The following is a 17,149-nucleotide window of genomic DNA, read 5'->3' as shown; positions in this document are numbered from 1 at the left end:
CAAGGTGAACTGAATACTCCATGCCTTCTTCCAACCGTTCTCCGCATCATGTGTGTATTCTAAGCAGACAATCCACCACTTAGCGGCTATACCCACTGCCCATTGGGGACACCCTCAGCATTGATATGCACCAATGACGACTGGGCCATCACATCCTGTCCAACAGCTCTGTCTCCTGATATTTTCGGCATGATATGGTCGTTACTCTTCCCCGCCTCCGGACTATCAAATAAAATTCAATATCACTCGTTCACTGGTGACATAGCGAGGCTACAGAGCGAGGTGACGGCGGGGTGGGGCCGGCACCATCGTCACTGGGCCCCCGCGCCGCCAGTCATAGAAACATCATAAAAGAGACGGCGGGTCAGCCAGAGTCATCAAAGTGAGATAGCGGGCCAGCCATAATGGTCTGGCACGTAAGACCCGAATACTGATGTCTACGGGTCGTAACACCCAACAACTTTCGATTGGCAGGTTTTGGTTGAAAGACAGTCCGCGTTTGTTTTTGGCTGAGTCAACCAGCCTTTGGTGTAAAGGAAACTAGCATTGATCTTTGGCGCAAACCGCATTCCAACAACACATTTAACGGCACAGCAAAAAAAAAGAGAAAAAAAAAGAGAAATTGAATCCTTCCGGCGCCAGCTAGCACTCAACACGCAAACAGTTTAATCAGAAACCGTTCCCACCCCACGCACGCTACACACCCTCTCCCTATCGTGTTTCGTCTCCCACCGGCGCCATATCCAGCTTCCTTGGCAACACGGTCACGCGCCCGCCCGCCCGGTGGCCGGCCAGACGCTGTTTGCAAATCTTTCGCGAATATTTCGCCGTTTCTGCCTGCGCTGCAGCCTACTTACCGTCGGGCAGCGCGCGCGAGGGCCGGTCGAACGCGTCGTAAATTCAGAGGAGAGCAGCCTGCGACCCGGGCGGTGGAGTGGCCAGATTCGGAGAGAAATAGATACGAATGGTGCGCGCGAAGCCGGGGAAATGAGAACTCCCCGAGATAACAGCGGACGGTGGAATACATTAGAGCGGGCCAATAAACTAGTGACGAAGATTGCGACTGATCGCGAAGGTAGTTTCTATGGTAAAACGCGAAGTGGGTGTCATCCCACTCAAATGAAGTATCTCGATTCGAGCCACTTGGAGATGAAGTACGCGGTACTCGATAACAATACTAGAGCGTGTAGTGCTAATGTCCGGGACCGCTACACACCAACACTAGAGGAAAAATGCTTGATAATATGTTTTATACAGTCAGAATAAGCTTCAAAACAAATCGCCGAATGTGTTTTATAGCGAGATGTCCTTAAATTGACTTCGACATATGCTTCTGGTTGGTCAAATGACCCAACTTTCAATACAAGGCAGATTAGCCGGTCGTAAAATTCACCCGCCCATTTCAGTGTTTGGGCGCACCTCCCTGCCATAAACTAGTGGCTCGCGTGGCCCCCCGCCACTTAAATGACGCCACGGGTAGTAAACAGAGCTATCTCGATGGCCCGCTACCGGCGGAGAGTGCAGCTCAATAACCAGCTCAGCGAAACGGCGGGCCGCCGCGGACCCAGCATACCACCGCCATCTACTGAGCCTGGGGCTAGCCACAGCTTCTTCAACTCCCCGACAGATGTCTCCCTACTCACCTGCTGGTCGAACGGCTGCTGCTGTTGCTGCTGCTGCGGCTGTTGTTGCTGAGGCTGCTGCGGCGGCTGTTGCTGCTGCTGCTGCTGAGGCGGCGGGGGCGGCGGCGCCTGCTGCTGCTGCGGCTGTTGCTGCTGTTGGTGGTGGTGATGCGGATGGTGTTGTTGGTGATGCAGCGCCGGGTGGTGCTGCTGATGCTGGTGGTGCGGCGGCTGGTGGTGCGGCTGGTGATGGGGCTGATGGTGCGGCTGGTGATGCGGCGGCGGCTGCGGCTCCACTCCGCCGTGCATCATTCCAAACGAGTCGGCCGGGTGGGGCGGCGCGTGGCCCAGGTGCGGCTGCAGCGCGGCTGCCGTCGCCGGCGGCACGCCGAACCCCATGCCGCCGTTGGGCGCGGCCATCATCACAGAGCCAAAGTGAGCGGCGTCGAGGGCCATGCCGGGCGGCTGGGGCGGCGGCGCCACCTCGCCGCCGCCCTGCTGCGGCTCCTCGGCCGGGCTCGGCTGCCGGCTGCCCGGCGTCCGGTTGAACGCCTTCGAGTCGTCGTCGAGTCCGTTCTGGACGAGTCCGTTGGGCGGCGCCACGGGCGCGGCGTCCTCGGGCTGAGCGTCGAACGGCGACGGCGCCTTGTCCTTCTCCTCCGCCTCGGGCGCCGACTGCGGGTCAGGTCACCAGAGGTCAGCTAACGGGTCATGACCAGGGGAGACGGGACGGAAACGGAAGGATGAACGACCGGGAGGTCGCATCAGGGTAATTGAACCAGTTGGAAGACAGCTACAGATGTTTCCGCACACGGACAAAGCAGATTCTAAATAATCAAAATTGGCAAAGAAGGCTCAGACGGATTTTAAAAGCACCAATGCACAGCACACATAGCCGGTACCACCACCATCGGGAGACTGACGCCCGCTTCTCCTCGTACCTTCCAAAACCTCACGTGACCTTTGAACTACACATCTAGACCCTTCCGAGTAGCAAAGATAACCTCCTCTCTACTCCCCAGGGTTATCTCCGTTCTTATCTGGACCCAACACCACACCCAGTTATCTCCCATTTACTACAATACTCACCACTAGCGCCATTCCGCGCATGCGCGCCTCCAGCTGGTTGTTATCTCCCGGCGCCGCGGTGGGTGAGCTGCTCAGCAGGTACTCCACCATCTTCACCCCGAGTCCGCCGCTCTCCGACCTCGGGGAGAGCACGCCTCCGCCGCCGCCGCCGCCGCCGGGCGCGTTGCTGCCGCCCCCGCCGCCGCCGCTGCCGCCGCCCACCTCGCCGCCAGGAAAACTGCCGCTCCGCCGCTGTACCAGACCCAGCGGCTGGTTCATGCTATGTTCTGTCGAGAGAGGAGACAGGGAGTCAGATGTGTGTAGAGAAGAAACAATCAGACCTGTCATACAGGCGCGAATAGCGGACCAGACCTGAGGCTCTGTGATCAGGCCGGGGCTTCTAACAAAACGGTAGTCATATTCATCACATATAACATCGCTTCATAGGTATTTATCACAGATAACATCGCCTCACATCAGCCACGAACCAACCACGGACAAGACCTCCCAGGGGCAAAAATACGACGACAGGAGTCCGGGCCGCAGGTTCCCACGGCCAATGAAATAAATCAGTAGATTCTGCAGTGGGATCTACATCCGCCCGGCAACGGCCCCTCACAGCTGGGGATACAGCGTTGCATTCTCAGGCTACCCGCGCTAAATGTGTTATAAATAAGTGAAGCGTTCATGGCGAGATAGCACAGTTGATAGCGGAGGCCATCCTAAATGCCACGTTGAATGTCAGACGCCGATATTGGTGGTCTGGGACTGTATTAGGGACGCGCTGTTGCGGTGCCGGCATCGCTTTAAAAAGAAGCATTTAATCCGTAACTTCCATCAGAACCATTGGTGCTGACAAATTTCAACAAATTCAACAGCTGCCTTAGCAGCTGACGCCGTGGCCGCTACCTTGACGGTTCAGAGATCAATGCCACCTCTGGATAATATCCACATCGCCACACCAGTTTGATCGGCAATTTACCGAGCCTCCAACAGCGGTACTTCCCGGTATATCACTCTACCGGCCATGGCAACAGCAGCGCCGCGCCCTATCGGCTCCAATATATCCCGGCGAATGCCCGGGGATGTTCAGCTCTGACGCAACTGAGCTGGGAGCAGGCAGGTCCGGCTGCCGGCTGACCGCTCTGTCTAGTGCCTGGCAGCACTTTGGACGGTATGACCGCGGCCCAGGACCGCCCGGGTCGCACGGTTCCCGGGTCCGGTGGAGGGGTGAGGTCTGGGGGGGGGGGGGTGAGGTCTGGAGGGAATGGGAGGGGGAGGGGGTACAGGGGGTTATCCGGGTACGGACGGCGGCGGTATGCAGCGCGGGAGGTTCTGGCACCGGCCGGCAGACATGACCGGCCGCACCGCGACACCGGCGCCTGGCAGGGCAGGCGGCCTGACGGACGGAGCGGGGTGGGAGTGGCCGTCTGGCAGGGTGGGTGGTGTGGAGGGGAGCGTTCACCCGGCAACTCAGGTGGGGGTAAAATGGCCATCTTGATCTGACAGCTCAGGTGTTAAAAGATAAGTGTTTGGTCCATAAATAAAGCAATTCCGCAGGGAAGCTGAGTCGAATCAACAATTACTAGTACCTATGGCTAAACATAACAGTAATGACGCATTCCACAGAATTTTGGTAGGATTTGTTTTCCGAACACGCAAACGAAATATCAATCCATGTCCTGCATGGCCCTGATATTCGACGCCTCAATTCGATGCCATGCTTTAATTATGCTCTAAAACCCAACTCATTCAAATGTAAATAAATGCCACCGAAGGCTCTATCCGGGATATGGTTACTTTGGTGACTGGTGAGTGTATTCACCGCCGGTACAGTTCAAATAACCATCGATCTAATGTTGCTAAGTGTTTGATATCACGCGAGATTAAACGGGTCAGCCACATGAGAAAGACCAGACCAGGATATCTGTAATTCCTTGCGACAGAAGCCGTTAGCAACAACCCAGACACCCCGCTCGACCATCCTGATGATGGCACTTCCCGGAAATCGGTCCCAGGGGCAGCTGAAGAGCAAGCAGCCCCGGGCCATAACCCCGACACCAGGCCTGGAGATCACCTCAGGCTGCCGTCAGCAGTGGCCGCGTTGCGCCTGGTAACCAATCCGTGGCAGCCACTCGGCCCACAAACGGTGACAGGAGCACCAGACGGAGCCGGCGGCTGACGTCACAGATCGGCGACACGGAGCCGCCGCCAAAACAGCCGGCCGGTGGCGTCACGGCGACCCACACGTGACGTCACCAGGGCGCGCCGTGACGAGCGGTGACGCGACCGGCCGTGACACTCCGCCTCAGAGACGGACGAGACATGTCGCCGAGTGACGCGACAGCCACCCGCCGTCGTCAGAAGACGTTGGCTCCGGCTGTCGAACTCACAGCCACAAACAGAGAAGGCCAGGCGGAGAAGGTAGTGTCAAAGGCGGTGCTCACCACCGTAGTATACCCGCGCAATTGGACTGCGGCGCTGGCTGTGCCGGGCGATGTGGTGTCGACTCCGCTGCCAAATCACCACCGATTTACGACGCAGCGGCCGTAATGACGCAGTCGAGAGCCAGCACCGTCCCAACAAAACAAACCAAAGCACTGTCCTCAGACAAGGACTAGCCACGAAAACCGCAGCCTAGACCGATATCAAAGCCACAGTCACTCGCTAAAAACCCGACGTGAAAGTGAAACGAAAACAAGTCAGGAAAAAAAATAGAAAATGCATTCAACTAGTGACCAGACACAGCACAAAGGTACTGCGCCAAGCCCAGCTGAACCAGAAGAGCGGCATCACCACTACGCCCAGCAAACAACAAACCTACAATTCTAACTGGGCCGTCACCACCTGCACCATCATCGCCAGTGGTGCCATCACCAGCCACCCTAACCGGCGGGGTCGGAGGGGTCGCGGGCACACCTGTGGCAGGCGGCCTGCCAAACGGTGACAGCCGGCCGGCCGGCAGGGTCACCGGCGGCGGCGGAGACAGCAAGAAGACCATGGCGACCACCATGCAGGACGCGATAAGACAAGACACTTATGGAGCTGCCAGCACGGCCATCCGCTGACTATATGCTCACCTAGGTAAGCCAATGTAGGCTTCATTTTTGACAATCGCGGGAGCCTAGCAAAGCTGCAAGGGTCAATTAATCAGTGGCGGCACTTCCCAACGATTGCCGATCCTTACCTCACTACCTCAGTGAATGTACCGGGCCGGCCTACCTCCCGCCCTTACCCACGCCGTCCCCGTACCCTTCCCACCAGCTGCGTAATCTCTCCACCCTCCCCACCGCAGGGTCGGGCTAAACGTCTACCCCTGTCCCCTTCTCAGATGACTCCCCTCGTCCGCGGCACCCAAGTGAGGAGTTCCGGGCCGCGAGGACCAGACCCCACCGTCCATAGACACCTGCAAGTCTCCCGAAGACGGGTCTCCGAGAGACAGATGACAAACAACACACCTGTCCGTCCGCTCCATTCCGACAGTCTCTGATAGTCTCCGGGAGACAGACCAGTCTACGACAGACAGACGACAGCCATACCTGTCCGTCCACTGCAGCCCGACAGTCTCCGAGAGACAGACGACAGTCGACTTCTATCAGTCTGCGCCAGACCAACAATCTCCGAGAGACAGACGACAGTCAGAGACAACTGTCGGGTCTGACAAGTCCGATCAGGTGTTAGGGGTCGATACAGACGTAGCCACAAACATGGCGCAGACACATTGAGGGAGTGAAGACTATGTACGCGACGTCGATAAATGGAGAGCCAACGGATTCAACGATTAAATCCAATTGAGAAATGTGACAGCATAACGATTTAAGAAGAAGCTAACATCACAAGTGGCGAAAATCAGAACCAATTTCAAAGGACAACAGTCCAACCACGTCCAGTCAGTGAGGCGTCAACCAGAGTAACGTCTCGGCGTCACCTCAGTCCGGCAGCCCCCGGCCCTGGCCCCCGGCGGAGCTGCTCGGCGCTGACGGCGGCGGCCTGTGAGCGGCGAGCGCCCAGTTAGCAGCTGTGCACCGCCTGTTATCACTACCCGGCGCCGGCCCCGCGCCTCTGAGGGAGCCGCACTCCGCTGCAGTACCGAGGTCACGCGGCGGACCGGCCGCCACACACCGCGCTCGGCGTCTCAGAGGATCAGTCCGACACCATGCGTCACCAGCACCACATAGCACCAGCGACAGCATGACACTAAACACACCACCACCGCACGGGACGCCCCCGATTAGCCACCGTACCTGCACCCGCTCCAGCTCCGACAGCACCTCCCGCACTCCTCACTCACGCACTACCGACGCACCACGCAGCGCGTCACGCGCGGGCCAGCCGCCGCGACCTCACCCCTACACTCTCAGCGACGCCGGCGGCCGGGCATGGCGCCCCGGCGCAGCACCGCATCACAGTGACCGCGCTGCGGCCGAGGCGGCGGCGGCGGCGGCGGCGGCGCGACCGTTCGCCCGCCGGCGCCAGTATTTTTAGACGCGCACGTGGGGGCCGGCGCCGGAGGCACATGTGGCCGGCCGGGCCGGCCGAGCCCTGTCCCCCGGCGACGCCGCCACCGCATACCAACCCTTTGTACCGGGAGGGAGGGGGGGGGGGGGGCAGGGACGGACCCTGACCCGACCATGGTGGACGAGGGGTCGCCAAAGCGGCTTAATGACTCCGAACGGCCGCTGCGGAGACGGAGCGGTCAGTTGATGGGAAGCGATGAAAACATCACGTGGAAAGGCTGGATGAACCGGGTCCGGTCGCATCCAGGGACCGTTAGCTGACCAATAACAGAACGCCTCTTCCGTATGACCACTGTGATGACCACATCTGGGCAGCACTGACGTGATGTTCACCGCAGTAGCTCTGAGAAGGCTCTGAGCTACCATTCCCGGTGTTTTGAAAAGACAAGCTGAGAGGCCACTGAGTCGAGCCCAGCACCGGCGGCAGACAGCCTATAAGAACAGCCAATCGTTTGATTCCCAGTAGATCATGTAATGATGACTCTGTGAGGTCACATATATCGCACGCCCCAGGTAAAGCGGCATGTGAAGCAATCGTGCGATGGTCGAGCAGAAAACGCTGATATGGCGTCAATTTGCACAGGAGATCCCGGTAACAGCAAGGAGATAACTCGGAACACCACAAATTGACATAAAAGCGGATCGCTCGGGAGTCCACGGTGTTGAAAAGCGCAGACGATAAACAGCCTTTCATCAATGATAACCATCCGCTGACACATCCAGCAAAGCCTACGTCCTCTTGCATTCATGCAATAACTCTGCAGCAATTTCAACCAAACACAAAGCATGTAACTCCGCCAAAAACGGTGGATAGTGACAGGGTTTTCCACGCCGCGAACAGCCTAACGTCTGTTGTTTAGCACGACCAGTGAATAAACAGGGGCTGCTGGCAGACTGGATCAGTCACCGCGGAGAGCCCCGGAACGATGGGGGAAACCCACCCCTGTCAAGCAGCAGACAGCGTATTTGGGCCGCAGTCTCTCAACAAATACATAGTGTAGATGGCGCCCGTCCTATCCTATCCTTTCCTGCAGCTTGTCCGTCTTCCGACCCGTTTCACATATCCTTCGTGCTCGTTTCCCGATAAAACCGGCGGCTCTAGGAGCCGAAGTGCGCGTTGGAGCGGCGGGCCGCTGAACGCTTGTGCGTAGGGATATAGTGCGCGTGTTTTCATTAATTAGATGGCGTTGTTAATTAATTGCTTTTGAAATATCATTGGAATATTTGTACTATCTCGTAGGGCACCGATTGTGCTGGTTGTAAGCGGATATTGTGTTTTCCGGAATTTCGAATGCCGCGCTGGCAGTCACGTGACCGGTTCTGATGTCGAGTCCGACTGCGCGGAAGGCGGTCTTTTCGTTCCCCGCCATGATTGGAGGCGGATGTGTTGCGGGTGCTCCGGATTTTGGTACCGGTGAGTGAGGTTCTAGAGGTTTGTAACTGCTGAATCTAATATGGTAACTACTCAGTTGAATTTATGTGATGAATATTTGTTTTGTTGTATAACTTTAATGTGAAAACCGGTTTATATGAGCTGATATGTTCGATTCTCCGGGACAGTGGCTCGGTTGCCCCCGATTCGGGGAGGACAAGCTGTGGAGCTTGTTTGTGGAGGCTGCCCTGGTGGCCTCGTGAGTTCGGTCGCCGTGGTCGTTTGGCAGCGCGCCAGAGACTGGATAAGCCGGTATGTTATCACTAAAGATGCTCATTGTCTATCTTTGCTTTGAATTTCGATACCTCAACGTCTGCTGTGTATTGCTTGATTTATTTACTTACTTGTAGAATGTTAAACAGAGTTCTTGGACCCGAGCTGTGTTGTGACCCATTTTGCATCGTGCCAACTGGTATTTGACTCGAGCTCGTATTGTGTGGATGTGTTTGCAGTAACAATCAAATGATCGAAGACGGGATCCAGAGCGGTCCAATACAGATCTGTCCACGGCCAAGTCTCTGAGGTGGCCAGGTGACCGAGGGGTGGCAGGGAGCAGATGCGGGCGATGGTGGCGCGAGCAGTGGCCGGGGGCCATCTGCATCTACAGTTACGGCTTCCTTCTCCGCGCCTTCATCTGCTGGTGAAGCCCAGTAGCGGCTTCCCTCTCTGCGCCTTCGGCTGCGTCTGGAGCTACAGTTGCTGCTTAGTCTCTGCGCCTTCATCTGCCTCTGGAGCTGCAGCACCGGCTGCGCGCCGCGCCTTCCAGGATTCTGCCTGAGTGGTGTGTGGCTGGCTGGCGCGGAGTGGTGTGCGGCTGGCTGGCGCAGAGTGGTGTGCGCCGGCGAGAGGCGCTGCGTGGTGTATGCCGGCGAGAGGCGCTGAGTGGTGTGCGCCAGCGAGAGGCGCTGAGTGGTGTGCGCCAGCGAGAGGCGCTGAGTGGTGTGCGCCAGCGAGAGGCGCTGAGTGGTGTGCGCCAGCGAGAGGCGCTGCGTGGTGTGCGCCAGCGAGAGGCGCTGCGTGGTGTGCGCCAGCGAGAGGCGCTGCGTGGTGCGCGCCCTTGGTGCGTGCAGTGTAGTGTGCCCCTGGACGGGCTGAGAGGGTGCTCCCAGCGGGTGAGTGCCCCTCTGGCGGAAACATCTTTCGCGGAGCTGCACCTTCAGCTCTGCATCTGCTTGAGTAGCAGCGACCGCCTCTCCTCGCTGCCTGGTGCCGGCATCCTGGTTCGGCCGGAGCTGGGAGCTGGAGGATCTGGCCGTCTGAGGTTTGCTGCTACCTGCTGCTTCTGCTGGACTGAGTTGACTGGTAAGGGTGATCCTGTGGTGGTCCTGCGCTGGTTTTAAATTGTGTTATGTGGTGTGTTTTTATATTGCTGGGAAGTGTCTAGGTTAAGGTGTTTAGATTAAGTGATTGCTGAGGAATGCGGTATCCTCTCAGTGCTGGGAAGTGTTTTTAAGTGTCTAGATAGTAGATAAGTGAGGGTGGAAGGTCTGTGGTATCCCCGCTGTGCAGATTCCTATTCCCTCACCCTGAAATGGCGCCTACTAAGGAGGAGTTGGGAAGGTTGAAGCTGACAGAGCTGCAACGGGAATTAGAGACCCGTGGGCTGGAGGTAACCGGTAAGAAGCAGGATTTAGTGGATAGGTTGTGGTCAGCCCTCGAGACTGAGATGGACCAGTTAAACCCGGCAGAGAATAAGGTGAGTCCCCGAGAAGCTACTGGAGGGCCATCGACAGATGTATCGATTATTTTGGCGAAACTTAAGCTCCTCAAGGAGGAACAGGCCGTAGAGCAGGAGCGGATGGCGGTGAGGGCACGCGAATCGCTTTTGCAGGCCAGGTCGGAGCAGCTTAAACTTGAACGCGAGTTGGTAGAGGCAGGGCACCTAGTGGAGCCTGAGTTGGCCCAGGTGCAGGTTCCGATCGAGCCGGTGGGTAAGCCCTCACTGGGGGAGGCCCTCAGTGCCCAGGTCAAGCGGTCCCTGTTGCCCCCCGCAGAGCTCCGCCCGTTCAGCGGCGAAATAAGAGACTATCGTTTATTTACTAGATCGTTCCAGGCCCGTATTGAAACAAAGACTGAGGACCCAGATGAGCTTCTTTTTTATCTCGATCAATATACGAAGGGAAAGCCCAACCAGCTCGTGCGAGGGTGTCTCCACCTGGGGGAGGCTGGTTTTGCAGAGGCAAAGCGGCTCCTGGAGGTTCGCTACGGCAACAGTGTGGGGCTGGTCGACTCCTATGTCGAACAGGTGAGAGGCTGGCCTAAGGTGGCCGCTGGCGATGTTGAGAGTCTGGACCAGCTTCTTCTGTTCTTGACCGAGATCATGAACGCGATGGAGAGTGTGGAACTGAGTGAATTTGATCATCCAACGAACTTGCGCCTTGTCATGTCGAAGCTGCCCTCGTACCTCCAGGATCGGTGGATGAGAGAGGCAGATAGACTCCTTCAGGAGGGCTCGACCGTGCGCCTGTCGAACCTGGTCGGGTTTCTGTCCGCTGAGGTCCGTGTAAAGCGGAATCCTCTGTTCGGTCCTCGTAGTGCCGAACCCGCGCGCCGTGAGGCTGTGTCCAGGTCCTCTCCCGGGTTTAAGGTGAGCGCAGCTCGGGTCACACGACCGGGCGCGGGGTCAGGGCTGTGTCCTTTTTGTGACGGTCGCCATGAGCTGGACAGGTGCCAGCGGATGTTTGAGAGGCCCTGGCCTGAGAGGCGTCGGACGGTGTTACGAGCGGGGCTTTGTTTCGGGTGCCTCAGGGAGGGTCACCGTGCCCGCTCTTGCAGGAGCCAGCTGACTTGCCGCTCTTGCGGTGGGCGTCACCCGTCGGTGATGCACCGGGACCCCGACTGTGACGCTCGTGGTGTTCCAGCTGCCCCTCCGGTTTCCGCCCAGCCGCCGGTGGCGCGGCGTGGTGCCGGCGGCGGCCGGGAGTTGCGGCCCGAGGCGGCGGTGGTGCCGCCGCGCGGAGATGGTGTGGCGCCACCTCGTGGTGGATTTGTGGCGCCACCTCCCGGCGGTGAGGGGTCGGGTTCCCACAGCGGAGCCGTGATCAGTGCGAGCCTTGGACTCCAAGGTGTCGATCGGACGGCGCTGCCGGTCGTGGCTGTGCGCCTCCGTGGTCCAGACGGCAAAGTGGTCGTCACTAACGGATTTTTGGACCAGGGCTCCTCGGGATCTTTCCTAACTGACGGACTTGTTTCCTTGTTGGGACTCCAGACCGAGGAGACGAGTGTTGTGCTCGAGACGGTGGGGAGCGGGAAGAGGCGGATTCAGACGTGCCTCGCGTCGGGCGTGCAGGTGGCCGATGCGAGAGGGGGAGCTTTCCATGCTCTGCCGCCTCTGATGACCGTTCCGTCCCTGCCGGTGACTCAGGAGGACAGGTGTCCGAGGAGTGAGCTGAGGGCAGCCGCTCATCTCGCCGATGTCGCGCTGACAGAGGTGGACACGCCTGTGGGGATCCTGATTGGGTCGAACTGTGCCGAACTGCTTCTTGCCAGGGAGGTCCGGGCTCCGCCTGAGGGCCAGGCGGGGTTGTGTGCCATCCGTACCGTGTTGGGGTGGTATGTGATCGGACGTGTCCCTGGGACAGCAGTCTCGAGGGGCAGGCTGACTGTCAACTTCCTGAGGGTCGAGAGGGCGACCGATTCTGATGATGGGGTTACCCAGAGTGTCCGTGATCACTGCTCGGAAGGCTGTCAGTTTCGAGCCATGTACGAGCGGGACTTTGGTGACCTGTCTGATGACCGTGAGTGTTTTTCCCTTGAGGAGCGTGAGTGGATAGCCGACGTCGAGTCAGGCGTCCGGCGGGACTCGGAGGGTCATTTTGAGATCCCCCTTCCCAAAACCGATTTTGGAGAGCTGCCAGACAGCTTCGGAACGGCGGCCAGACGGTTGAACTCACTCCGGAGGCGGTTCCGATCTGACCCAGAGTATTTTGACCAGTACCGGCGTGTTATCAGCTCGCTGGTCGATGACGGGTACGCCGTTCCAGTCTCTGACGATGACGTCACAGGTCCCGTATGGTACCTCCCCCACCATGGCGTGTGGGAGCCTGGTAAGGGCAAGCTGCGCGTGGTATTTGACTGCGCGGCTAAGAGTGGTGGTACCTGTCTCAATGACTTGCTGAGGAAGGGACCTGTTCTGACGAACTCCCTGCTGGGGGTGCTCTGTCGATTTCGTGAGGGGCGGGTCGCTTTTGCGTGCGACATTCAGAGCATGTACCACAGGGTGCATGTACCAGAGTCGGACACGAGCATGTTGAGGTTCCTGTGGTTCCGTGACAACGATCCGGACGGAGATGTGCAACTCTGGCGAATGAGGTCTCATGTGTTTGGAGCTGTGTCGAGTGGGAGTGTCGCCAGTTTCGCACTGGGCCGGTGCGCTGAGGAGGGTAGATCGAGCTATCCGGAGGCCGCTGATGCTCTGATTCGCAACACATATGTGGATGACGCACTGTGTGCTGTGGACTCCGTTGAGGATGCTGTGCATCTGGCACGGGATCTGAAGGCGCTGTGCGCCACGGGAGCGTTCAATATGACTAAATTCACCAGCAGCAGTCCGCAGTTCCTGAAGTATGTACCCATGGAAGACAGAGGTAAGAAAGTCAAACAGCTGGACCTCGACAAGGACCGACTCTGCGCCGAGAGTGCGTTGGGTCTCAGATGGTCGGTCGATGATGACACCTTCCGGTTTCAGTTCCGAGGTGAGGAGAAGCCCTGGTCCAGACGTGGTGTATTGTCCACTGTCAGCTCTGTTTTTGACCCCTTAGGTGTGGTCTCCCCCGTCACCGTGACGGGACGCGTGTTGGTCCAGAAGCTGTGCGCTCTCTCTTGTGGCTGGGATGACCTTCTTCCTGCCGTACTGGCGGAAGAGTGGCGAGAGTGGCTGGACAGGGCTAGAGAGCTGGATCTGGTCCGGCTAGATCGATCTATCGTGGGCCCACCCGGGGAGGTTCTGACCACCCAGCTGCACGTGTTCGCTGACGCCAGTGAAAGTGCGCACTCGGCTGTTGCGTATCTCAGGCGGGAGGTGCGCTCATCTGAGGGTAAAACGGAGCGGTTTGTAGCGTTTCTGATGGGGAAATCGCTGGTGAACCCTATCAGGTTTGTGTCAGTTCCGCGCTTGGAGTTGGCCGCCGCTGTGTTGGCGGTGAGAGTGAGGAAAGTACTGCAGAGGGAGTTGGGCACCCGATTTGATACTGTTCATATGTGGACTGACAGCATGATAGTCCTGAGTTGTATCCGGAATCGCACGACGCGATTCAAAACTTTCGTGGCTAACAGGCTCGCTTACATTCATGATGGCTCAGAGGTAAGCGAGTGGTCATACGTGCCGACGGACGCGAACCCAGCGGATGTGGGTTCTCGGGGCTGTGCGCCGACCGACTTGGGACCCTGGTTGAGCGGGCCCGATTTTCTCGCGGGGGACGTCGACTGCTGGCCGGTGGAGCCTGCTGTTCCGTCCGCCCTGCCGGCGAGTGAGGTGAAGTCGGTGCCGGTCGCCCTGACAGCGGTCGGAGCTGATTCGGCTCAGCCGTGTGACGTGCTGATTCAGCATTTTTCTTCCTATTTTAGACTTAAGCGAGCGGTGGCTTGGTACCGTCGGTTCATCGATGTTCTTCGGAGCGGTGAGTTCCGAAGATGGTGCTTGGCGAGACGGCGAGGGCTGCGGCGCCGGGAAGTGCCCGTCCGGACTTCTCTGACGGTGTCAGACCTACGCGGCGCCGAGCTGGCGATCTTGCGCCGAGTCCAGCGAGATCTGCCAGAGTACCCGAGCGGTGTGTGTGACGATGGTCCAGTCAGCGTCAGGCGGAACAGTCCGCTGGCGAAGCTACGCCCTATACTGAGTGATGGTCTGCTGCTGGTGGGCGGTAGGCTAGAGCGGTCCGACTGTATCTCCGTGAGTGCCAAGCACCCGGTGATCCTGCCCAGGCGGCATCATGTGACTAGGTTAGTGATAAGGGAGGCTCACGCTGAGGTGGGTCACGAGGGCAGACTCCATACCTTCTGGAGGCTGCGTGAGAGGTTTTGGGTTCTGGGTGCCGGACCGGAGGTCCGGAGGCTGATCCGAAACTGTGTCGTGTGCCGGAAGGTCAATGCCCGTCCTCAGCGGCAGCTGATGGCAGACCTGCCGGAGGAGCGCGTGTCCGGTGACACGCCAGCGTTCTCTTCCGTCTTGTTAGATGTATTTGGTCCGATTTTAGTTAAGGCTGGACGGGGGGAGAAGAAAAGGTACGGTCTGATGTGTATCTGTGTTGTCACGCGCGGTGTTCATATAGAGGTTTTAGATTCTCTCCGCACCGATTCCCTCATCAGCGCCGTCCGACGTATCAGTGCCCGCCGGGGGCAGATCCGTCAGGTGCGGAGTGATATGGGTACCAACATGACTGGCGCTGATCGAGAGCTCCGAGAAGCGCTGAGGGACGTAAGCAGCCGTGATCTCCAGCGTGCTGCTCTTCAGAGGGGTATCGACTGGAGGTTCAACCCTCCAACTGCCTCTCACTTTTCCGGTGGAGTGGAGAGGCAAATCAGGACGTTCAGAAAGATTTGGAGGTCCATGCCGACGCAGCAGCGGGTGGACGATGAGTCGTTGCAGACCCTCTTCTGTGAGATAGAGTCCATTATGAATGACCGCCCTCTGACTTACGTGTCTACCGCTGATGGCGATGTGGAACCCCTGACTCCGGGACACTTGCTGTTCCTGAGGGGCCGTCCTGGGCCGATTCCAGGCGAGTTTCGAGAGGCCGACTCGTTCTCCCGACGCCGTTGGCGTCATGTCCAGTACTTGGCGCAGCAATTTTGGACTCGCTGGAGGAGCGAGTACCTGCTCTCACTGCAGTCTCGGCAGAGGTGGACGCAGGAGTCTCGCAACCTGGAGCCTGGGGATGTAGTCTTGCTAGTAGACGAGAATGTGCAGCGAGGCCAGTGGCAGATGGGGAAGGTACAGGAGGTTCTTCCCAGCCGAGATGGCAAGGTGAGAAAGGCTCTCGTTAAGACTAGCACCTCTGTGTATCTGCGCCCAATACACAAGATGGTAGTGGTGAGGTCCGACTCCGATCTAGAGTAAGTTAGAAGTAAGGTGCCGTCTAGAAATAGGCTGCCGTCAGCCACAGGGCTGATCAGGCTCGGTAAGGTAGGATAGGTAGAGTGTGAGCGGGACGCTCATCGGTTCAGTGTTGTGTGGTGGTAGATATATATATAAATATTTTTTTTTTTCGTGGACGGATCGTCAGGTTTGTAGAGGTTGTCAGCTTGACGGGCGCTCCTGTGCTTCGAATGCCTCAGTCATTCGAAGGGGGGAGTGTAGATGGCGCCCGTCCTATCCTATCCTTTCCTGCAGCTTGTCCGTCTTCCGACCCGTTTCACATATCCTTCGTGCTCGTTTCCCGATAAAACCGGCGGCTCTAGGAGCCGAAGTGCGCGTTGGAGCGGCGGGCCGCTGAACGCTTGTGCGTAGGGATATAGTGCGCGTGTTTTCATTAATTAGATGGCGTTGTTAATTAATTGCTTTTGAAATATCATTGGAATATTTGTACTATCTCGTAGGGCACCGATTGTGCTGGTTGTAAGCGGATATTGTGTTTTCCGGAATTTCGAATGCCGCGCTGGCAGTCACGTGACCGGTTCTGATGTCGAGTCCGACTGCGCGGAAGGCGGTCTTTTCGTTCCCCGCCATGATTGGAGGCGGATGTGTTGCGGGTGCTCCGGATTTTGGTACCGGTGAGTGAGGTTCTAGAGGTTTGTAACTGCTGAATCTAATATGGTAACTACTCAGTTGAATTTATGTGATGAATATTTGTTTTGTTGTATAACTTTAATGTGAAAACCGGTTTATATGAGCTGATATGTTCGATTCTCCGGGACAGTGGCTCGGTTGCCCCCGATTCGGGGAGGACAAGCTGTGGAGCTTGTTTGTGGAGGCTGCCCTGGTGGCCTCGTGAGTTCGGTCGCCGTGGTCGTTTGGCAGCGCGCCAGAGACTGGATAAGCCGGTATGTTATCACTAAAGATGCTCATTGTCTATCTTTGCTTTGAATTTCGATACCTCAACGTCTGCTGTGTATTGCTTGATTTATTTACTTACTTGTAGAATGTTAAACAGAGTTCTTGGACCCGAGCTGTGTTGTGACCCATTTTGCATCGTGCCAACTGGTATTTGACTCGAGCTCGTATTGTGTGGATGTGTTTGCAGTAACAATCAAATGATCGAAGACGGGATCCAGAGCGGTCCAATACAGATCTGTCCACGGCCAAGTCTCTGAGGTGGCCAGGTGACCGAGGGGTGGCAGGGAGCAGATGCGGGCGATGGTGGCGCGAGCAGTGGCCGGGGGCCATCTGCATCTACACATAGACACGGCTTTCTAGCCGCAGACCTGCCAAAGTCCAATCACGGCAAACGAACTGCAGCAGACCAAATTCGAGGGACGGGATCTCTCCGGACAGCATCAAAACCCATTCGTCTCAGTGCTCCCCAGTTTGCTTGTTTGTCCGTTTGCATGTCTGTTTAGGCTTGAGAGCGCCG

At 57.7% G+C, this 17,149-nt stretch overlaps 1 protein-coding gene and 1 long non-coding RNA gene across 4 annotated transcripts in view; one reads left to right on the top strand and one right to left on the bottom strand.

The window, feature by feature from the left end:
* The window catches only part of LOC122377682 (pumilio homolog 2-like), a 98,280-nt gene that overhangs the window by 32,107 nt on the left and 49,024 nt on the right, over window positions 1-17,149 (bottom strand). For all 3 annotated transcript variants that reach the window (XM_043358003.1, XM_043358004.1, XM_043358005.1), the window contains 2 exons: window positions 2,712-2,977; window positions 1,644-2,297 (listed from right to left, as the gene is read on the bottom strand). In XM_043358003.1, coding sequence (XP_043213938.1) covers window positions 1,644-2,297; window positions 2,712-2,977 — 920 coding nt within the window. The remainder of the gene's footprint in view (window positions 1-1,643; window positions 2,298-2,711; window positions 2,978-17,149) is intronic.
* On the top strand, window positions 8,208-16,742 carry LOC122377685. Its single transcript, XR_006255904.1, has 3 exons — window positions 8,208-8,891; window positions 9,092-9,941; window positions 16,496-16,742. It is a non-coding gene; the product is annotated as an uncharacterized LOC122377685 (long non-coding RNA).

Source organism: Amphibalanus amphitrite, unplaced genomic scaffold, assembly GCF_019059575.1.
Source record: "Amphibalanus amphitrite isolate SeventyFive unplaced genomic scaffold, NRLGWU_Aamphi_draft 000049F_arrow, whole genome shotgun sequence".
Classification (NCBI taxonomy): Eukaryota; Metazoa; Arthropoda; class Thecostraca; order Balanomorpha; family Balanidae; genus Amphibalanus; species Amphibalanus amphitrite.
The sequence above is the reverse complement of the archived record's forward strand: the minus strand, read 5'-3'. Positions and strand labels throughout refer to the sequence as shown.